The sequence below is a fragment of the Suricata suricatta genome, chromosome 9 (genome assembly GCF_006229205.1).
Source record: "Suricata suricatta isolate VVHF042 chromosome 9, meerkat_22Aug2017_6uvM2_HiC, whole genome shotgun sequence".
Lineage (NCBI taxonomy): Eukaryota > Metazoa > Chordata > Mammalia > Carnivora > Herpestidae > Suricata > Suricata suricatta.
In genome coordinates this window covers 123,762,891-123,786,480 of record NC_043708.1, presented here as the reverse complement: position 1 = coordinate 123,786,480, position 23,590 = coordinate 123,762,891, and the positions used below count along the sequence as shown (strand labels likewise).

Genomic DNA, 23,590 nt, shown 5'->3' with positions numbered 1-23,590 from the left:
CGCTGGACCTGCCCTGCGAGTCCAAACCCAACAGGGAAGGGCTGCTTGACAGGGCCAGGCACCTGCCCTTTGTGCTGAGCCCCAAGGCGCAGGCGCGAGGGGGCCGGGCCCGTGAGCCCCCTAAACTGGGCTGAATCTTCTGCGATAGGAGGGACTCGCTCTGCAGCATTAGGGGTCTCCGCCTGCTCCCGCACAACCAGCAGGGACCAGCTAACCAACCGCGTGTGCCAATGCGGGGCATCTCCCTCACTCTAAATGCGGTATCGGCCGGAAGGACATGGAAGCTTCTTGAAGGCTCCAGCTGGGGCTGACACACCCCCTGGTGCGGAATAAGCACTGACAAGAACTGTGTCACCTGGGGGAGCCCCCTGTGCTCTGTGGGATGTCGCTGGGGAGGCACCGCAGGGACCCTGCCCTGAGTTCCCATCTTGTTCCTCTGGCCAGATTCAAAGGACCACCGGGAAGAGCTGCTGACCGCCTCCCCTCGGGGAGACTCGAAGCTCTCCTAGGGACTGTCCTTTCCCGCCTCTATCTGCCTGAATCCCAGCGAACACTCAGTAGGTGGGGTGGATGCTGAGGGCGGTTAATACTAAGAAGTCTGTAGCGTGAAATGTGCTGATGTGAGATTGGAGAAATATAGTTTCTGCTCAAGGGTTATTTGAAGAGAAAAACATGATTTTGTCTGCAAAGGAAAACTCATGGCTACTGCAGTCACAATGCGATAGGGCAGCCTGGCTGAGTCGGAGACCACACTTCGAAAGCGCTCAGACACAGCCGCCCTGCGATGGTTCGAACAGGGAGTCCAGCAGGGGCTGGACGGGTGAGGAAGCGCTGGGTGCGAACATGCCATCCAGCCCTGCGTCAGGCTTCCTCCCTCCAAAAACTCTTCCTGGGCAGTCTGAGTGTCTACCGGGGAAATCCAGACACCAGCAAAACTAATCGGTCAAGTGCCAATGGTTTCTTGGATCTGTGTGTGCTGTGTGTGCACATGTGTGTGCACATGCATGTGACCACATCATCTTTGATCATATAAATCACTCTATTTTTTTCCTAATATACTTCCCTTATGAAAAGCCGAGGGCGGAGAGGCAATTTTCTTTTATAGCCCTATCCAGCCAAACAGAACCACAACATTTTAAAAAGCAGCTTTATATATAGGGTTCACCGTGTTACAGCTCAGATACGGGACCTTAAAGTAAAAGGCATGTAACCACTGCAAGGTTATAATTACACTTTCCTAAATTCGAAAAAGCAGCATCAATTCAGGGAAGTAGGCTGGCTCTATCTTTTTTGCATTGGAGTGTGAGTGAGAACGAGGCCAAGTGAGAGACAGAGAACCCAGGGCCGTGCGCGGGGCTTGTGGCTTAGCCCCCTCTGCTCTCCGGCGTCCCCTATGCTGTGAGAGACGGAGCCGAGCTCGCTCCCTGGAGAGGACCAGCCCCTCCATGACAAATAATCTAACTGCAGATAATCTAGACAGCTCATCTTACTGTAGGCCTGTGCATTAAAAGACATTTAACTTGGGGCACCTGGTGGCTTAGTCAGTTGAGCGTCCAACTCTTGATTTCAGCTCAGGTCATGATTCCAGGGTCATGGGATTGAGAGCCTCACGTTGGGCTCTGCATTGAATGTGGAGCCTGCTTATGACTCTGGACTCTCTCTGACTCTCCCTCTCTTGCATATATATAAATGATATATGGACATTTAACTCTGCATTCCATGAGGACTTCTGGAAAATCTGAGTAGGAAACTATTTATCAATGTGTAGCGCACTCATCTAGATGCTAAGGGAGATGCATGAACATGAGCATGTCATGAATCTGCCCCACTACCAACTGGGAACATACACATGTGTGAGCAAAGTGTTGGTTAAGGAGGCCTCCTGGCCCCCCACCCCGCAAGACCAGGGGAGGAGGGTCCACTCACAGGAGGCTCGCTCTCCGTTGTTCCTGGTATTGATGTCCCCTTTGCTCTGGCGCCCCTTTGTCCCGGTCACCTCCTCCATGCGATAAATTTCAGAGACGCACAACTTGGGATTGAAAGCAAAGTACATCTTCCCGGCTTTGATGGTCAGGTTGCGGTGGCCCCAGTCCCAGAGCTGCTGCAGGTTCTGGTTGTCGAGGACATAGAAAGAGTAGTTCCTGGAAGCACAGATACCGCCATGAGCTCTCCTGCCCTTGCCCAGTGTCCCCTCCCACTTGCCGGCCATGCCATAGGGGCCCTCCTCCACACAGGGCTCTGGGACATGCTTCCTTTGCCAATGAGAGATTTAGTCACTAATAGCATGGAAGGGTGGATAGTTACTGTTCACAACAGGAAGTCTGATTCCAGGACAGCGTACTGAAATCAGGAAGACACGAATGAATTTTAGGACCTCAATTACCAACAAAATGATGCTTTGCGCACCAGAGGGTGTTGCTGGAATCATTCCACAGAAATGCCTTTGGGTATTTCTCTCAGAGCAGAGTACGTATAATGCACTTGAAGTCAGTCCGTGGGAGAACAGACACGCTCGGCCACTCAACCAGAACAGCTTACATATTTGCTGCAGAAAGTCTGCCATTATCCTTGGGGGTAAATCCCATCCGTGCCATCCGTGGTGTCTGATGGGGCAGGAGGCAGAATGGGGACAGGGAGCCAGACTCGGTGGTGGACCAGCCCCGGGCCTGTTCCCTCCTCCAGATTCACCCCATCCTGAAAAGCCTAACCACCAGTCCTGGAGGAGGTGGGGAAAGAAAAACACCCTCGCCAAGGGCAGTCCCCCTGGGTCACACCACCCAGGCTACAGTGACTCAGGCTCCCAACACGGGGCTAGTGTGCACAAGGCTTGTGTTCCAAGTGCTGGGCTCCGCTCCCAGAGTTTCTCATCAGTAGGTCCGTGTGGGCCAAGACTCTGCACTGCTAACCTGCACCCCACACCTCGGTCGTGCAGACCCCTACGCGTGCCGGGATCACACCTGCAGAAGCACTGGTCTAACAGGGGCTGGAGGTCCTGAGCTGACCAAGGGCGATCTGGGCCCCGTGGGACAAGATCTGGTTGGTGCAGAAACTTCTAGGCCAGGAGTGCAGGCCAATTAGCCAGGTCAGGCTCCTGTCTCAACTTAGGGTGAGGCTTCTTTTTAGTAAATGGATTTCACCAGCAGGGAACAGAACGGCACTGAAAATACCTTCTGAACAAAACATGCTTCTCCCCATGGGAGGGAGCATGAATTATAAATCAGGAATTTGACAAATGAGTGGCAGGCATACTGTAAGTCTGTGTATGTGATTAATCACTTTGAAAAGCAAGATTATCTTTTTACAGTAAACACAAACATTTTTTATAGCACTGAGAAAGCCTGGGGCCAGAATACCAATATCAATAAAACCCAGGCGTTACGGAGCCTATGTGAGAGACAGAAAAAGGAAAAATAAAACCCTCATCAAAATAATAGCCAAGCCGTTCAGGAACTGCCTGTCAATAGTGCTCGTTTCTCTAAGCCCAGGTTGGGGCCTGGCTCCATCCCACCTTCTCCTCCCATGATTAGGTGACAATTAAGAGATGGTACAAATCAGAGAGACTTGTCTGCACATTTGCTTACACACACACACACACACACACACACTTCCATTGTTTCCTAGAGGAAATGGCTATATAAGTCAATTACTCAGTAAATGTGATTTCCTAATTGTTTCTAAGCTTACTGCTTTTACATTCATAGAATATAAAAAAAAATTAAGTTGTTTATTTTTTCTGTAGCTCACACAGATGCCCGAGTTTTATAGATATTGCTATCCTGACTCCCAGCCTTCCTTGTATGGCAGAAGATGTTTGTTTTTGTACTTGGTTGGGTCCTATCTGACAAAATGTAGACCAATTCAGGTGCGTTGGAAGCAGACGGTCATTTCCTTGAGGATCTCTGTATATTATCTGTATTGATATTCCTTTTTTATTGTAATGTTTATTTTTGAGAGAATATGTTTGCTAGAAAGAGAGAGAGAGAGAGAGAGAGAGAGAGAGAGAGAGAGAGAGCATGAGCAGGGGAGGGGCAGGAAGAAAGGGAGGCACAGAATCTGAAGCAGGCTCCAGGTTCCAACCTGTCAGCACAGAGCCCAACACGGGGCTTGAAGTCACAGACCATAAGATTATGACCTGAGCTGAAGTCAGATGCTTAATTGACTGAGCCACCCAGGTGCCCCTATCTGCGTTGATGTTCTAAATGCCTAGTACATACTAGACACTCAGGTGTTTTATTTATGGCTCCAGTCTTGGAGCTGTCTTACTTGAGTTACCAACAACAACCACCTCTCACCTGCTCTGATGAAGGGCAGGAAGGATGTGGAAGCAAAGGAAAGCGAAAGTGCCCGGAATTTGCAAGGTGCACGGAAGATAGCCTGGAGCCAGTGTTTGGAGCCCTGCATCGGAGAATCCAAACATCAGGGTCTGGGGGTCATCACCACTTCCTAAAAAACAACTCTAAACAGTGTCCTTATTTGGCTTCTCCCAGGCTGGGACAAAGTGGATTGAGGGCCAGGAGGCCAAACTCTGGGGGTAAGGAAGGGATATTCCTCCCTGTTTTTCAGCCCTTACTGACAAACGGAAAAAAAAATCTGCAAACACACAACTGATCATTCCCTTCTGTTTCTAAGAGAAATCATAGACTCTTTCCGGCTGTCTCCAGGGGGCATCAGAACCCAGCACACGGGGACTGTCGCCAGCATCCTGGCAATCTGCAACCGATGTAGGAGATATAGGATTTGCCTTTTCACAGATGCTGCTTTATACGGCATCCAGTCCCCCCTCCCCAACAAATCCCATATTTACACCAACCTTGGGGGCTCTGCAAGGGCGGGAATGTATATTCAAGAGCCACTAGGTACCACACAGAAACTCAGAACATGCTTCCTCTTTGAGTGTCTTCTAAATAGATTTACCGAGGCAGAATTCACCTACCAAAAATTGTGCCCATCGTACGTGTGCCGTGCCGTGAGGCTTGGCAGATTTCTACAGCTGTCTGACAATCACCACTTTGCAAGTTTTGCAGAGTTTCCACGTTCCCTCCCTGCTGGTCAGTCTCTGCTCCTACCCCCAGCCTTCACCAATCTGCTCGCTCTCTCCACAGTTTTGCTCTTTGTAGAAACTAACGGAATCACATAACGCGCAGTCTTTTGTGTCTGGCTTTCCCCCCACTTAGTTCAATGTTTCTGAGGCTCACCCACGTTGTTATATTATTGTTGAATAGTACCCCATTGTGCCGCATTTAGTTCATTCATTTATCTGTTGATGGACGTGCGGATTGTTTCCAGTGGTTTTTTTTGGGGCGGGGGGCTATCATGAATAATCCCGTTAGGAACATTCACATTCAGGTCCTGTGTGGGCCTGTTTTCATTTCTCTTGGGAAGATACTGGGTAGAGCCTGGAATTGCTGAGTCACATGGTTGAGTCTTTATTTTTAAAAGTCCCCGCAGCCCTGCTGCAGCCTAATCTGAGAGTTGCAGGAAGGCGGAACGAAGCATCAAGTTTTGCAAAGTCAAGTGGTAGGATTATGAGCACAGAGATGCTTAAAGGCACCCAAGGTTTTCAATCCTTCTATCCCCTCCTACCTGTGTCTGCTGCTAAGCTTTTCGGGGCAACACTCCTTGGTGGCGCCAAAGAATCTGAAAGTCTAACTCCTCATTCGTCTACATGAAGGAATTGTCCAGATAACAGAAATACTCTGTTTTCTATTCAAGGGCTTAAAAATTAGTCATTTAATAGAAATCTTATACATGTGTATTACAAGACCCATTTCTCTCTTAAGTAGCAGAAAAACCTTGATTTTCTTAATGCCTATGGTTATGGCTCTAGAAACACATCACATTACACAGCCTGAGGGACGTCTGCAAGGAAACCTGGGGGTCTGAGTTCTCACGGACAGACTGACAACTGCCTCATGATGTCCGGGCCCCGTTCTTCTAGCCACCAAGTTCCCTGCTGCCTGTCCGGGTGTGATTCTGCCTACATCTTTCATCGTCCTGGAAATCAGATTACAAAATCGGCTCGTGTGGCATACAGACTAGACTCCACTCCAGGTAAAATGCTTGATTTTCATGTTCTGCACTTGGACTCGGTGGTCGGGGCTGCACAGGGGACTTGGAGGTAGATCTCGGTTCCAGTCTGGAAAGTCAAGGTCGTCGGGTACCAAGGGTCCCTGCACCATGGATGTTCTGCCCTCTATCCAAACAAAATGCTATGGAACTTCCAATCCCATCGAGCCAAACGGAGGCACTTATTAATGTTCTCATTGGCTACAGAAGGTCAAGAAAAATAGTACTTTAAGGCAGCAGTGTCACAAGAAAATATTTAGGAAAAAAGGCACAGTGCTTTGAGGAGGTACACACTGAGAAGAAGAAATAGCAGGACACTGCAGTGATGTCCAATCTGGGCTACACAGGGAAATCGCCTTGGATTCTTCAGCAAATCATTGGCGCCTCTATCTTGCTCCCGAGCATCCTGACCGAACTGGGTGCCACTTGGGTTACTGGGATTTTTTTTACCTGCCCCCACCCAAGAGGATTCTAATGTGTCTCAAAGTTTGGGAAGCAGTGGGATAAAAGTTATCTTGGCTTAAGCCAAAGGCGCACGTAAATGAACTGTCTAGGCAGCTCTGCTAACACTCCTTGGGCTCAAAAGCCTTGAATGCATTCCATCGCTTGACTAAATTATAACCTCCACGCCCGGGTGCATAACACCTTACGTAATGCTAATACCACCTAGCTCTCTGGCATTATTTGCCAAACAGGTCCCAGGATGCCCGACTCGCTGCGCTGGCTGTTGCTACCCTATCCTGAACTGCCCTCTTCACCCTCTGCTTTCTGAGTGTTTTTGGAAACAAGGCCCATGCCAAATGCCACCTTTTCTTGAAAGCCCTGGGATCTTCTTAAATCAGATTAGCTGCCTCTTTTTCATGCCCATGGCACATTCCTTTCCTTTACTTGGGAGTACCTTGCAAGTTCTGCTTCCACACTGTTGCTGGTATTTATTTTTATCATATTCCTTTCTTCTCTGTCTCTCTCTGACTCTTCCCTCCTTGCAGGGGTGGGGAGAGCTGGTAAAGGGCTGGAACTAACACTCTTCCTAAGTTTCGGGATGCAAAATAAATGAGTTGTTGCTAGTGGTCACACCTGATGCAAAGAGCTATAAGGGGCGTTTATCACAAGTCAGAGTGACCTATACCTTTTATGGTTATGAGTGAGGAAGGCAGGTGAGAGAATCCAACCCCCACCAAGACTGGCAAGAGTCTCAAGCACCCCAGCTAAAGAGAGCGCCTCCAAGGGGCACCTGGGCTGCTCCATCGGTTAAGCACCAAGTCTTAATTTTTGGCTCAGATCATGATCCCAGAGGACTGAGCCCTGCATTGGGCTCTGTGCTAAGCATGGAGCCTGCTTAAGATTCTCTCTCTGCCTCTCTCTCTCCCTCTCTCCCTCTCTCTCTCCCTCTCTCCCTCTCTCCCTCCCTCCTTCCCTCTCTCTCTCTCATTTTAGCCAGCCTCCAAGAAGCAACACATCGCAATTAAAGACTGGAGGCCTAACATTCTTGAAGCTACAAGGGCCACTGGTCAGCAGCAAGAGGTGAAAACCCGGGGCTCCATTTGCCCCCCCTTGTCATCTAAAATATTAACAGCAGGGCAGGGGCCAGAAGCGTCCCGGAGCTTAGAAAAGTCCCAAACACCTGAGCAATGACAGGCATCCTTTAAAGAGCCCCCACTGGGACTTCAGGTTTATACAACTTTCAGACCGTGAGAAATGTGTCCTAGATATCCCTGCAAATACAAACCAGTCTTAGTTCTCAGCTGCACGTAAGGACATCATACTTTTCAGTAAACACACACCTGAAAGGTAACTCCCTCGTATAATCACTCCTCAAAAACTGAAACTCCCCTCCCAGCTCTCCCCTTCTATGTCTGTCACTTGTTTAGCCCAGGGGAGGGAAGGGGGCGCAGGAGGGGGGAATGTGTATCCTGAAGCAGCAGGAAAAGATGCTGATACCGATCTGTGGAAGGAGAAGTGCTTAGCAACACGCGGGATCCCAGAAACACAAACCTGCCTGGAGAGAAGAAGAGCTATGCTAAAATTCCCTCTAAGACTTCATACAACAAATCATCGCTGGCACCTCGAAATGGCAGAGCCCCAGCTCGAGGTATAAGTGACTTGGGACACTCTGGCGCTCTGCACAGTGGCCCCCCACCTGGATTTGTGGGGAGAGAAAAGGTTTGTTTTTTTTTTTCTAGAGAATCAGTGTTCCCAGCGGGGAGGACAGTGTGCTTTTTTCCAGGATGGAATGAAGAGCTGGCCTTTCTCTTTAGCTGTATCAGATGATGGAATTTTAAGAATTTAAGACTGACCAAGAGTGAGTCTGAGAAAAGCCGGGAGGCTGTAAAGAAACCCTTATGGGGTAACTATCCAGTCGGGGCAGATAGATCAGCAAGGACAACCCTTCCCATGACCTTCCCACCTCTTTCTTTCCTAAACGACTTCCCCAAATTCCCTTTGGAAGGAATTCGCTCCTTAATGGATGTCCCCTTTTATTGCAAAGCTTAAGCCAGGGAAGAGTTGCATGGAAAGGGAGTATGAAGAGAAAGGTATAGACGCAGAGGTACACACAGGCTGTCTTCTAGAAAGAAACTGGAGCAAGAAGCACCAGCTCTTGTTTACCTGGTAGTGGAAAGCCTCCAGCCAGTTTAAAAACCCCGATCACAAAGCATATTTCTGCAGAAAGGCAAAAAATTCTACCAGTAGCATAAATCCTACGGGCTAAGCGATAAAACAATTTTGTGAATCATGATTTCTGTGTAACAAAATGAACTCTCTAGACTCCTCCAGATCTCTTACAGTTTTGAACACGGGGGTTAGGGTGCTGTCCCTCTGCAGAGCCACCAACACACATGGAGTTTTTGACATCCCCACACTTATCTACTAATAGTCTACTGTTGACCAAAAGTCTTACAATCAACAATTGATTAACACATATTTCACAGGTTATATGTATTATATACTGTCCTCTTATGCTAAAGTCAGCTGGGGAAGATATTATTTAAGAAATTATGAGGAAAGTAACATTTACAGTACTGCGCTGTATTTATCCATGCGGGTCCAAGGGGACCCGCATGATCCAAACCGTGTTGTTCAAACCAAGGGTCAACTGTATTTTAAAAGATGGAATGGTTTTCCATAGTGTATAGCATCCTGAGGCGGATATGAGGTGTGCAAATGACTTCACAGAGGGTTAAGCACCTTAGACCTGTTCCTATTGCTCTTGGCACAGAGGGTCCCCACCAGCACCTGTCTTGTCGAGATGCAGCCCTTGATCGACAGGTCACAACACACTTTTCCAAAACAGCTACATCCCAGGGATGGAGAGTCTGGAGTGGGTGCGACCCCGCCCACAGAGGTGGGCGGCACAGAAGCTGCGTTACCTTTGCTTCCTCCTCTCTTCCTCGTAACCAGAAAGAGTTCTACGCCTCAGTAGCGCAGAGTCTTAAAAGCACACTACTCTTTTGTAAAAGGAGGACGTCAGCTTGTGAAATTTGGAGCACTTACCCCTCTAGCTGCTCCTCTCCTAAGATGTGGCGAAGGTTTTTTAGGAAGGACAAGGAGACCAAGGCATGGGAATGGCTGATCTTCACATAGCCTGTCACCACCTCGATGAGCCCCATGAAGTTCTCCAGCTCCGAGGCAATGTTATCTGCACAAAGAGGGGGGCCGTGTTAGTGAGCACTCATGGAGCACGAGGCTGACACGCTCGGCCTCCCACGAACATGTTTGGAGAACGGCTCCGTGGCAGGTGTCGGTGCCACCCAGAGGCCACGCACGGACTCGCCATGCCTGTCACAAAATGGACTTCCCTGGGCTTGACTTTCAACCACCTCTCCCGGGACAGGACCCCTCAGAGGCAGGGGAAGGAGACTCTCTAGAAGGCTGGGAACCATAGCTCCTGGGCTGATTAACAGAATGTAAAATCATAAATACCAGACTGCCAATTAGCAAAGGCTGACAAATCTAGGGAATGTCTTTTAATATGCTGTCAACAGGCAGCGCTGCCTCCACAGTACAAGGGCATGACTAAATAAACAACGTTTTCTCGGTCTCATTAGGAACTGCCTTTGCTGCATTTCTAGTTCCTAAGATACAGGGATCTATATTTAAAGAGTGCATCTTACTAAGACTGGAAGAAAACACACCAAAATGTTAATGATGGGTATCTGTGGGTGATGTTTAAAAATTCGTTTCTGTGCTTCTAAGTGTTTTTATAATGCACACATATAATTTTTCCAAGTATTTTTATAGAGCACACATTATTTTATAATACACACATATAATTTTTCAGAACAGGAGAATAGTTGGAAAAAGAGTTGCCATATGAACTATGTGAAAACAACATAATATACCAACAGTGTATTTCCTGTAATCTTGTTCATTAGCCTATCTTTCCCTCATCGTAAATAGAAAACATAAGCTTCAGGTCAACTTATGCCAAAATTATGATTAATACTATAACGAATTGGGTATGGTTCAACTAATGGGATTTGACCGCATAGGATTTGTGAAGGCTTACTTAGCGAAAGGTTCTATCTCGCTTTAAATTGATAAAAATCGAAGAAGGAGGGTGCTGTCATGGAGGGCAGTGGACTATGCTTCATGTATAGCTTACTGGTTTTCTAGAAGAAATTCAAGTTGTAAACACTAGAAGTTGCCTGCAGTTGATTTTCAAGGAAAAAAATTCTCAATTTTAAATGTGTGGTGGGGTGCATGTCTGACATGAAAATTAAATAAAAACAAAAAAGGAGGTTTAGGGACTTAAAGGGTATGTTCTAGGGATGAAGACATCTTCTCAAAAATAAAGAAACCTAGTAAAAGCAAAAGGAATGAAACTTTAGAAGTACCTAAGGTAAAAAACTCCAGCCAGAGAAGCCAAGCACTATCTCTGTGGTGGGCAATGGAAAGTATTACGAAAACTCCGGGGCTTCAAAAACTCCAAAAGGACTGAGCCTAACCGTGTCTCTGCCATCTCTAAGCCCTAAGAACTCCGCTCACTCACTGACCAAATAGTTTTATGGAAAAGTAAATTCACAGAATAAAGAAATCAGTCATTTCCCCCCCTCAAACTGTAAAAAATTTCTCCACAAAAGGATTTAGGGGGAAAAAAAACTCCTTTCAACCTCAAGGTCTTCTTACTACTTTTATTCTAGTTTAGGAAATGATCATCAGTACCTTGACTGAGTAGTCCCAGTGGTGGAGAATTCAAGGCGAGACTCTGTTGTCAGCCGAAGAGCAGAAGCGAAACTATCATGGAGTAAGTCCACAAGGGACACTTCTGCGCACATTCGATTACCGCGAACCCCGTCTATCGCAGGTGACGGCGATCTTACAGGGGTAAGGATCGGAGCTTTCTGATGACACGCGCTTGCATTTATTTATTTATTTCTTCACTAATTCATTCATTCATTTATTCATTCATTCATTCATTCATTTATTTTGGGTCTCCAAAGTAGACTTGGAGATGAACCACTCTTCGGACTCAATAAAATTTTAAAGTGATACCATTACACTCTTCCCTTTGCTGCGTCTCCTCAACACACTCAAGTAACCAAAACTCTTTGGACTTGATGCCACGTGAACCTGGGCTCCACCTGAAGGCTGCTGAGTCATACCTGTGACCCACCAGCTTCTTCTGCGGCGTGTGTGTGTTGGGACATGCATCTCCTGCAGGGGAGACGGGACTAACTGAGGATGAGTGATGACCCTCAGTGTGAAGAAGCACTGAGCCCATGGCTAAAAAACAGACTGCCTTTCAACCTGGTTTTTTTTTTTTAATCTTTAAGGGAAACTCAAGAAACCGGTGTTGGGCACGAGGCTTAGGCACCATATTGTTTTTCTAGGCCCAGGCTTCCAGTGGGAGGCATGAATGGGAAGGAGAAACATCAACGAAGGGAAACCAAGGGATCCAGCCGCCCCCTCCGGGGGGATGGGACACTTACTGCCTCGGCGGATATTAATGAGCAAGTTGCCCTTGAAGATGGTGCATCCTTGGAGCATTTGAGCAGACGTAACAGAATCAATGGTCTTTGTCTTCTTCTCCTCCTCACAGACCTTGGGGCAAGGACCTTCACAAGGGATGCAGTACATGCTGTCGAAGATAAAGAATCAACGAAAAAACAGAGAACTGAGTCAGGCCCCACATATGAAGAGACAAAAAAATCATGAAGACACACTTGTATTCTGGTTGTTTTTACGTCACAGGTCACAACTGTCTGAAGCACTTAAGCAGGCACGCCGTAGCTCATTCCGAAGCCACGCAGGACGAGCCACTCGAGCTGCAACCCAAGGAGAAAGTGCCTGCAAAGGAAGGGCGTGCCTCTTGTTTCCAGACAAAATATGTGCCACATCCTGGAGGCATGTGGGCATCATGGGCTGTCGGCTGGTGAGCCAGCTGGTTCCATGTGGGAGAAACAGCCTGGAAGGAAGGACACGCTGGCGACTGGCGAGGAAAATGGGGCCGCTCTCTGATGCTGTGGCCTTGCCCGGCACAGCCCGGGAGACCGCACAGGGACAGCACAGGGACAGCGGTGTCTCCACCACTAACGGGAGACTCACTCTAGCAGCCCGCCTCCCAGCAACACCCAGCGGTGGATTCCCAGAGGCACGTGGAATAACACAGATCCATCATTTTCTTGCTAAAGCACAAATGAAATTACATCCGGACGGTGTTTTGCAGAAGCTTATAAATGGATCTGGGTTTTTTTCTTTTTTTCCTCACTATATATGCCCTGAAAGTGAGGAACTTGCATTACTTTGGAACAAACTCCTGTTTCAAAAGCTACCCCCAACATGGTGCCAGCCACCAAGAGTCAGGGATTAGTGAGGGAGACTGGCACTTCTTCTGATCACCTACTGTTATTTAAGAAACAGTGGACAAAATGCTCATCAGGCTTCAGAACCGCAGACTGGGGATCAAAGTGGGTTGGTTTCCAAACAAAATAAAAGGTACAGCCTTACAGAACGTGTGTGTAATAAACAGGATGGTGAACTAGAGAGCCAGGTGTATTTCTCGTATTGTTGTTGAATGATCTTTTCAACTTGATGAAGGTAAGTAAAAAATCATTCAAGAAAACTGTTATAACTCCCTTTTCATAAAAGTCCTTTTTTTTTTTTTAATGGAACTTTTCTGCATATCTAAGCCAATGGTGCAGGGGTTTATTTTGTTTATAAGCTCAGAGGTAAAGAAAATTTCCCTGTTCTTTTTCTAGTTTGTGGGAGAATGCCAGGCAAGGTTTCCCAAGAAAGGAAGATTTCTCTTTCCTGTAACATCACAATGAATGTTGTACATTCTTACTTCTATCCTGGGTAGTGGCTTCCCTTCGGCACTTTTTGTTGGTCTTTTACTATTTCTAACTCACCTGCACACCATATGATATGTCCACACTCCCTTTCAAAAAACCTTATCCTGAAATAATTACAGATTCACAGAAAGTTATAAAGAGTATGGAAAGGTCTCCTGTACCCCTCACCTAGTTTCCTCCAAAGGTTACATTCTCTATAATAGTAATAATGCAATGGCAAAACCAGGGAATTACGAAATGTACGTATAATGTGTGAATATTTCCCTGCCTGTTCTCCTATGTCTTGTGTGATCTTCATGCAGTTCCATTATAGAAGACCTTCACGAAGATCTCCTATACAGCCACGCTGTGCTTGTGCCCCTAACCCCTTCCTGGTAACCACCGATCTGCTCTCTATCACTTCAATTTTATCTTTTTGAGACTGTTATATAAATGGAGTTACATAGTATGTGACCTTTGGAGATTGGTTTTTTTTTTTTTTTTTTTTTTACATAGCATAATGTCCTTGAGATCCATCAAGTTGTTGTGTATTTCAACAGTCTGTTCCTTTACATTGCTGAATTATTAGTCCATGGTATGGACGTACCTCAGTCTGCTTACCCATTTACCTACCATGGAATATCTGAGTTGTTTTCTGTCTTTGGCCACTACAAACCAAGCTGCTGTGAACAATCGTGTACCTGTTGTTTTGTGGACGTGTGCTTTCATCTCGCCGGGATCAATGTCCAGGAGTATAACTTCTAGGTCACATGTTAAGTGTATGTTTAGTTTTCCTGACGTTTTATTCAAATAGCAATTTTGGAACCAAACACCTTTGCTAAACTGTCTAGGAATCATCTAGCACTTCAAAAATGTTTTTCTAAGGAAGTGCTCTGATTACATGTTTATAGATTAAGCTTCCTTGAATCCATTCTGGTGCGGAGAGGGTATAAACAGCATTAATAAATATTTTAAACTCAATGTCAAATAGGCCTTAAAGGCTGAGAGGGGTATTTATTCTTTTTTGACGGTGCTTTATCTTAAAATAGAAGAGGTATATCTGTGGCTTTGAACAGACTATAAGGGCCGGTAGGAAAAATAACAGCTCGATTCTTTGAAAACGCACTGTGGCGGGAGAACTAACACTGTTGAGATGAGTCGCACTCCCCTCCTTCTGGAGCACTGCGCTGCAGGGCAGTGTGCCCCCAGGACGAAGGCGGCACCGCCCCCATCTCCATTCCCACCCCCAAAGAGGAACCATAGCTACGCCTCATCTGGGTTCTAGGCATTGCCCAGGACACTGGGCAGTCCTCCTACCATTCTAAGTCTGCCAATAAAACAGGAGTAAAATGTGTTAGGCTTAATTCTGGATGGGACATGTATACTTTAGAGATCACTGCATTCCCTGGCACACTTACCTTTTAGTTAAAGACAATATAACAAGTAGAGAGTTGTGCTCTATGTCTAATAGTATGAAATAATGTCAGTTCTGGCTTTGTTTTGAAATTTAGCATATGTTATGAGCAACATCTCCAAATATTACACTGGAAACAATCCCTCTTCAAAAGACTTGCTTGAGGGGTGCCTGGGTAGCTCAGTGGGTTAAGCATCCAGCTCTTCCTTTAGGCTCTGGTCATGATCTCACGGTTAATGGGTTCGAGCCCCATGTCTGGCTCTGCATTGACAGCACACAGCCTGCTTGGGATTCTTGCTCTCTCCTCTCTTCTGTCCCAACCCCTCCAACTTCCCAGCTTGCACATGGGCGCTCTCTCTCAAAATAAGTAAATAAAACTGCTTGATGCAGTTAACAGAAATAGACTGCAGCAAAAAGCAGGTGAGTTGCACATTCAAAATTAGTGTTTACTTTTCTAATAGTATTTTATATTGCAGAAGAGAGCCACAGAACCCAGGAACAGAAGGGTCCCCTGGTGCTAAGCTCATCATGAAGGAGGCATTTGGCCCATTGCAACTAAACTATTCTTTCCTAAAAGTCCCTTGCTCTGCCCAGAGGAGGGATGAACACCCACCCCTCAGTCATCTTTTGCTTCCAGGGCTAGAGTTCCCTATTTTACCACAAAGCTATTCTTGCTTTCTCAAAAACATAAACCCACAACAAATTTACAGAAGCCCTGCGGGCACGCGCAAGGGGGATGCTCTCTGCTGTGGACAGCCTCTTTGCTTCCCAAGTGAAGTCTCATCATTCAGGAAGGAGAATGAGAGAGACAGACCAAACAGAGAGAAGGTGACTGTGGAAGAAGCCAGTGAGTGAGCAGAGCAGGTGCTGATGGCAAACAGGTCACTTCAAACTGCCGGTTACTCTGGGTGGCTGCTGTGCGACACGGGATGGAGTGTGTGTAGGCCTGCTGGCTGTGGCAAGGACGCTGTTAGGGGCTTGGCTTGTCTTCCTGGCCAGGCTCCCAAAGACTATCCAGGCTGAGTGGCAGGAAGTGGGGGGAGCAGCCTAAGTCTACAGCCTTCTCTGCTTTCCTCCACACCCCTGCACCGCCTGGACTGCAGGCCTGGCAGGGGCAGGGAGGGGAGAGACAGTGACCTCCAGGCTGTACCTAGGCCAGCAAGTCAGGTACTTAATTTCAAATGGCCAGGCAGCGCACTCCACAGCACAAGAGGACATCAGTTGTTTTTCTATTACTAGTATTTTTTAATTTTTATGTATTTATTTTATGTTTGGCCAATTGCTCCTAGAATCTCCTATAAAATGTCGGTTATGCCAGCCCTCTTAAGTGGACCCATCGCCCTTAAACTCCCCGGGGTCCCACCGCCCAGGTGGAACCAGGGCAGCGCCAACCTCCAGGCTTGGGTGAGTAGAGGTGCGGAGGTGCGGGGAGGAAAGAGGGAGGGGGAGGGGAGGCGGGGGCGGGGGAGCCGGGAGTGGGGGGCCACGTGACTGACCTCTGACTCCCGTTCCGGATGAACCCTGAGGGGCACTCCTGCATGCACTCCCCGTCGTGGATCACGAACCCCTCGGAGTCGCTGCTCTCAGCGCTGGGGATGTTGGCGCAGAAGTCGCGGTCCACGCAGCGCCAGCCCTCAAAGCGGTAGGTGTTGGGCGGGCAGGTGGGCACGCAGACGCCGGCGTAGTAGTAATGCTTGCAGGCCACGCAGGCCGTGTCGTTGTCCGGCGCGCTGCAGCTGCCCAGGCACTCGGGGTGACAGCACTCGTTGTTGTCGGTGCACGCCCGCTTCCCGCACGCGCTCGGGCACACTGTGGAGGCAGAGGGGACAGCGTGAGATGGCAGGGGCTGGACGGGCCTGCATTCTCCGCAATCATCGGAAACCGGCTCCCCCCCCCCCCCCCCCCCCACCATTGGATATCTTCAGTGACCCACAACCGAACGAACACCTGACCACTCCGGCTCTGCGGCCCCTGGGTGACTCGCAACGACAGTATTACAGACCCTAATCCCACTTTCATCATATCGGGGTGAATATACTCTGTATTTGAGTCAGGAGACCAGCGTTTAAAGTCTAGCTTCTCCCATTTGCTCCTGGTTTGCTCCTGATGAGTCATTAGCTTCACTGACCTTGACCCTCTCTTTTCTCATCTATAAAACGAGGGTAGTAATATTCACATTAGAAGTTTGCCCCAGGCCGATGTGATAATGTGGTAACCCTATGGGAACAATACGGTGTATTATTCCTTTAAAAAGCATTACGCGCTATTCATTCTGCATTTTGAATGTGTTCCTTGAATATCCTAAAAAGCCTCAGTGTGCAGAAATAATTATTTGAGATATTATTTTTTATGTTATAAAAGTATTTTAAAATCAATAAAAAAATCACTTCCTTGAAAAATGATTAACCTAGAATATAATAACGATGACACTATTCAGGTTTATAAAATGACTTTAAGAGAAGTTTGTGTCTGCTCGAATATCAAAGGTCTGACTCAAAAAATGGTATTAACTTGTTCACATATTCTAACCTATTATATAACTGAGAAATGTTTGTCTGACTGGTATTCTCAAATACAAAAAAAAAAAAAGCGTGGGTGGGCAGTATCTCTGCATCCAGCAGACTCATAGCTCTTAGAAGCCATCTCCTCTGAGCCCCTCGGCTCAACTCAAGTGAAAGCAGTGTCTCAAGTGCAGAGATCCACAATTCATGTCCCAAGTCAATGGGCTGGCATTTGTCTCCATAACAATGCTGTGATGATCACACTCCATGAGGCTGTTAGCCTCACTAGTGAATAAAGTATAAATCAACAAAAATGTGAAATCTGGTTTGCATCATATGTCTCCTACTTTTTCTTGAGCTGGGAGACAACACAAAGTTATTTAAATATGTATATGATTGACTCTGATATACATTATTTAGTGAAGATTCTATTGTTTTTCCTTATAATCAAAATACATACTCAAAACAGCATCAGAGATCACAGTTGAGGAATGAAAATATATAGGACATCTAGCCCCTTTGCCTCCAAAACCCCCTTTTATTAATACCTTCATGTGGACCCCCACCCCTGTTCCGGTTCGTTACTATGCATGTGCCTACGCATATAAATATCTACAAAAAAAAGAACAAACCATTTTGGAACCATTTTTTGGCATAATATACCGTGAATTCCATAATCACTTAACAACTGCATCGTATGTCACAGTATAGTGTAAGGTATAAGCGGTCCCCTACTATGAGGCATTTCATTTACTCCCAACACTTTACTATTACAATGAACACTGCAATCTTTGTGAGAACCCTTAATTATTTCCTTAGGATCAATTTCCAGAATTTACCTCGCCAAGTCAAACTATATTCTGAAAAGTTTTACACCCTACCAGCTGCATCCAAGAGTTCCTATCTTATGGCAAATAGGTGAATTTAAAAATGGACATCAGAACTTGGACATTCAAATAAAAACTGTCACCTCTGAAAAAAAACAAATAAATTCTCAGGATACTGTCGAGCTTCTTAAACTGATTTTTCAAGCATCTCCTCTAAAATCATCTTTAGGCAGAGATCATAAGTTGTCTTCCATTATTTATTCTTTTTATCTGTTTTGGTAATAGAACTTTGATTTTTAATTGAGCATTCTGCCACCCAAAAAATATCTATATATTACATCTCCTAGCCTCTCTTGCAGCTAGAAGTGACGTATGTCCTAGCCAGTTAAATAGAAGAAAACTTTTTGGCTAGAACTTACTGGAAGATTCCTTAAACCACAGTGATTATGCCCTCCCTCCTTGCTGGCTGGAATACAGGAGCAATGCATCAAGCTCAAGCAGCCATCTTGGACCATGAGGTAACCCATTAAGGTAGAGCAAGATAAAATGATCTTGGTCCCTCATGACTGTGGACTGTTTACCTCTAGACTTCTCTCAATGAGAGAGAAATAAACTTTTAACTTATTTATGTGCCTGCTATTCATTAGATACAACTGAAAAAATTGCAATTGAGACACATGCCTTCAGAGCCACTTATAAGCAAAGAAGAAAACAATGCCTGTTGGTTTATGTCATTTTTGCTTACCAGGATTGCCTCAATAACCTCTGGCTATTTCCAAAAACGAAGCTACCCAACAAATAACAAGGAGTAACTATCTCTAAGCACACCAATAAAGTATGCATTATAGATAGGAATTCTGAAAATGTTGAGATACATATATTGTCTACCACGGTGGTCATCTTGAAGAGGGTAACACTAATTTGAGTTTATGAGCCTAGCATATTTATAGTAAATGCACACAGACATGCACATGCATGCATGCCACGTGCACGCGCACACACGCCCCCATGGGTGCGCGTGCGCACACACACACACACACACACACACACACACACACATTCTATCATCAGCTCTCACACCTGAGTACATCTAATAATAAAATAGGTTAAAAGATTAATTTCAAATATATCCATTATGGAGGTAACTTCAAGGCTCAAGATCTAAAGAACAAATAAATTGTGTATATTTAGTTTAGGTTTTTAAACCAATAACAGGAATGGAAGTCCATTTATCCTTCAGTTCTCTATCTGTTTAGCAACTGTTCATTTAGCAATGTCTGACACGCAGGTGCAGCAAGGAAGGGACGATATGACAGCTTGAGTATAGGGGCGAATAGAGGTGCTTGGCATGCTCTGGGAACCAGGGAAGGTTTTGAAGAGGTTCTGAGGCTAGAGCTGTAAAACGCAAGATGAGGAAGAATAAAGAATAACACAGATGAGGGGCGCCCAGCTGGCTTAGTCAGTTGAGCATCTGACTTCAGTGCGGGTCATGATCTCCTGGATTGTGAGTTTGAGCCTCACATTGGGCTCGCTGCTGTCAGCGTGGAGTCCGCTTTGGATCCTCTGTCTGCCCCCACCCTCTCTCTGCCCCTCCCCTATTCTCTCTCTCTCTTTCTCTCTCTCTCTCTCAAAAATAAACATAAAAGAAGTCTGAGTCCCAGAGACTAACTGGGACCAATATCCGCTTGCAAAACCCCCTTTCTCTCACTTATAATTTAAATACAATGCTATGTGAAATCACAAGTCACAGACGTTCATAGTAAATAGTATTAAAAACTCAAGAGCATTTAAAACAATAGAAAAAATATCCCCGTGCACTGGCTGGCTGAGAATCAGTTATTCCCAAATACAAATGTTGGGCATTTCCAGTATGAGGAAGAAAGAAAGAAAAAGTATCCACAGCTTTATTTTGCATTCCATTCCCCGTTCAGTGGAAATAGCATCTCTGGGCAGTGGTCCACTGAGACCCTTCAAAGGAGTATGTTACATGGAACTGCACGGTCAGTCAGTTCTTGCCAGAAGCAGCGCACAGGCTGGGGAATTAGGGTTTTGTTTCAGCGACGGGAGCTACTTCACATGGAATTTCAGTACAGCCTAAATTAGGTAAAATCACATTATTTATAGGCAGAACAATTCCTCTTAAAGGGATCCCAAACCAAGGGTCCCTTCATGTTACAGGATCCAAACTGCACACCACACATTGATTGAATATTCTAGGGGAATAAAAATGGGGTGTGATGACAGAGGAGAAAGGAGAGGTCACTTGTCTGCTGGAGGACAAAGTCTAAATTAACGAGGCTGGTCCAGAGATGGAGTCTGGTGTTCCCACTGCCGCACCACAATCAGAGGATTCTGGGAGGCAGGAGAACACTCAGGAAGTTCAGGATTAGAGAGTCCTGGAGTCAGCCCCAGAAGCCTGCTGTAAATTTTGTCTCTTCTCAATGTATATAAATATTATTAGTGTTTAGGACTATTAAGGGATTTCTTGAAAAGCCCTGGGCAGTGCATCTCGCCAGCAGATGGATGGCTGCTCCACGCAAATGCCAAAACTTAAAATTTAGTACAGTTACCAAATTTCCAATTACGGAGCTGTGGGAGCCTCTTCCCTGGCTTTCACAAACAAGCAGCACACCTAGCGTGATTAAAAGGCATTTCTGCTTTTCAAAATAAGAGGAAAATGGAAACTGCTATAAGCTAACAAATATACAGGGGGAAAAGCAAATTTATTTTGCCCATGAGATCCTTATATGCATTGGGATTCTCAGAATAACCAATAAAAACAAAAGCCTATCTAAACTGCTGGAAATGCTAACGACATGTCCCACACCTACCACTAAAAGGATTGATTTGGGGTCACAGCCACATAAAAATGAGGTGTTGCATTTAAAAACTCATTCCCTTCATTTTGGGGGCCAGCAAATAAGTCACACATCACCCTTTAACTTCTTCTTTCCTTGGTATCCTTGTACTTATTAAGTTCTTTCTAGTTTTTGGGGGGTGTGTATGTGTGTGTGTGTGTATATGTAACATTTGATTTTGTTCTTGCCAGTAAGTTCCTTAACAATCTTTACTCAAGCAATTTTAAGAACGATTATAAAGTATTCGGTTGGAATTGAAGGTGGAGAACTCAACCTCTTCTCAAGGGACAAAAAAAAAAGTGGAAAGGGGACCACTTTAAAAATTATTTGGGATAAAATTGTGACAAAGAATAGAAATAGTTCATGGACATCTGAGTGAGGTCAACCTTCTGAGTCAAAAACACAGGCTAGTTTAGAGACATCTTAATTATTTCCGGGTTACCCTATGTGACACCTGCCTTTCCTAATTGACATGCATCCTTATGCATAAAGGTGAACCGCAGCTAACTCCAGGAAAATGCACTTCAATTTCCAAAGTACATCAGGGACACAAAGGGGCCAGAGAAATTTTATGGTTTTCTTGTCCTGCCAGGGGAGGAGTTGACTCCAGCATAAGGAGCAGGGGGAGAGGAGGGGTGCCACCTGGGTGAGCTGAATGCCCATCAAGGCTGTGGGCATTGTCCTCCAGGGAGCACTCAACCACAGGTTAGGGGATGAGAAAGGCTCCTTTGGACTCTTAAATACCAGTCTTAGGAGCCGGGTCCTAGGCTAGGTCCTGCAGACACTCAAGCACAAGACAGCCAGGCCTCCTGGGGCTCCCCACCCTGAGGACAGGCAAGGGGAGTACCAAGAGAGGCGAGCAAGGGACCAGTGAGGAGGGCTTTCCAGAAAGGACTGCCAGGGCCTTGAAAAGCCAGCAGGAGCTAGCAGGTGCACAGGGTGCTGGAGAGGAAAGGCTGATGGAGAATGTGGGCCAAGAGAACCAGACTCAGGAAGAACGTGTGACCGACCAAGGCTTTGGGGACTGCAGGGGTACAGGAGACAGGAAAGATGGTGAGACCCGAGTTAGAGAGGTGAGAAGGGCCTTTGAACCCACAAGTAGGAGTTTGGACTACTCTTAAAGGAGGAAAGGGATGCTATTTACGGATTCTAAGCTGGGTGTCACATGAGCAGATGCACATTTTAGAAGGACCACAGAAAGGACGGGTGACCCACAGAGTCACGGCTGCCATCACCGTGAGCCATGACGGTGGTCCAGATCAAAGAGGCAGTGACGCGGATGGGAAATGCGGGCAGCCTGAAGATACATCTGGAGAATGTGGGAAGTGTGGCGAGCTTTTGTGTTTGGAGGGACAGAGGAAGGTCAGTTCAGTCTGGGATGTGTTGCTTGGTGTGCACCGATGCTCTCACACTGTAAAATCATCTTCAATCTGTCCTCCCTTTATCCTCACGCGTACTCCTCCCCACCCATCATCCCAAGCAGAGACCTCCACCAATGGGAGCAGAGTGTGAGGAACATCAAGGCTTTCCTGGCTCACAGAGAGCTACTACGTTTTATCCCAGTGGATTAGTTTGGAGCTCTCTAAACAAGCCAGCTAGCGTCAAAAGCAGGCTTATGGGAAAAATGCTTAGCAGCCATGAAATAAAATGAAAATAAACCTGGTACAACTGTGTATGAGCTCCGCACACACCTGTGTATGTGTGTTACTATATCATATACACGCTGCGAATATATAAAGTTTCCTCAAAAGGAAGACAAAAAGAATCAGCTATCGAGTTTCTTCACTGAGAACCACCTAATGGAAAACTCCAGAGAAACACTGCCTAGAAATTCCAAGCAGAGCTTAGAACAACTCGCAGACAAGCTTCTGCCTGGAAGAGTGTAGCCAATAGGCCAAATCAGTTACCCATGGCAAATGAAAGTTCAAGTGGCAACCCGTGACTTAGAATGTTCCCCAAAGAAAGTCACATTTGCAACAGTGTTTCTCTTAAGGCCAAGAGAAACCTCCTCCTGTGCTAGAGAAAACATTCCACCATGGTAGTAGCTGGACAAAGGGACATTAAAAAAACCTTTTTTTTTTTTAATGTTTGTTTATTTTTTGAGAGAGCGGGAGAGACAGAGAGTGAGCAGAGAGAGAGGGAGACACAGAATCCGAAGTAGGCTCCAGGCTCTGAGCTGTCAGCACAGAGCTCGACACAGGGCTCGAACTCACAAACCAAGCTGAAGTCAGACACTTAACCAACTGAGCCACCCAGGTGCCCCTGGACAAAAGAGACATTTTAAGGGTTAGAATCCTGAAGATACTTGGTCTTCTCTGTTGGATCCAAGAGCATCCCGTGTGCTCACTGAAGGTTCCTTGTGAGCCTGTTAACACAGTGAACCTCATTTTCTCCCAAATGTGTAGGAAGGAGTTCCTCTTTGCACTCTGAGGTGGTTTTCAAGATGAGTTTGGAGCCCGCTTCTCTCCTAACAGGAAGGACTCTGGACAAAGCATCCTTGTGTTAAAGAGATGAACGTTCTGAGATTCGGAGGTCTGTAGAGAAGGGAAGGAGTTACATCCTTCTGCTCCTTACTACTTCTTCCCTGTTAACCGTCTTCTCAGACCTTCCACTCCATCTAAAGGGACCGCTTTGGAGTATGCAACAGCCAGCA

General features: G+C 46.2%; 1 protein-coding gene across 1 annotated transcript in view; it reads right to left on the bottom strand.

Moving 5' to 3' along the window:
* Positions 1–23,590, bottom strand: part of IGF1R (insulin like growth factor 1 receptor) — a 259,450-nt gene that overhangs the window by 49,307 nt on the left and 186,553 nt on the right. Inside the window, exons 5-8 of the mRNA XM_029952289.1 lie at positions 16,248–16,560; positions 11,997–12,145; positions 9,559–9,703; positions 1,927–2,141 (exon numbers count right to left, since the gene is read on the bottom strand). Coding sequence (XP_029808149.1) covers positions 1,927–2,141; positions 9,559–9,703; positions 11,997–12,145; positions 16,248–16,560 — 822 coding nt within the window. The remainder of the gene's footprint in view (positions 1–1,926; positions 2,142–9,558; positions 9,704–11,996; positions 12,146–16,247; positions 16,561–23,590) is intronic.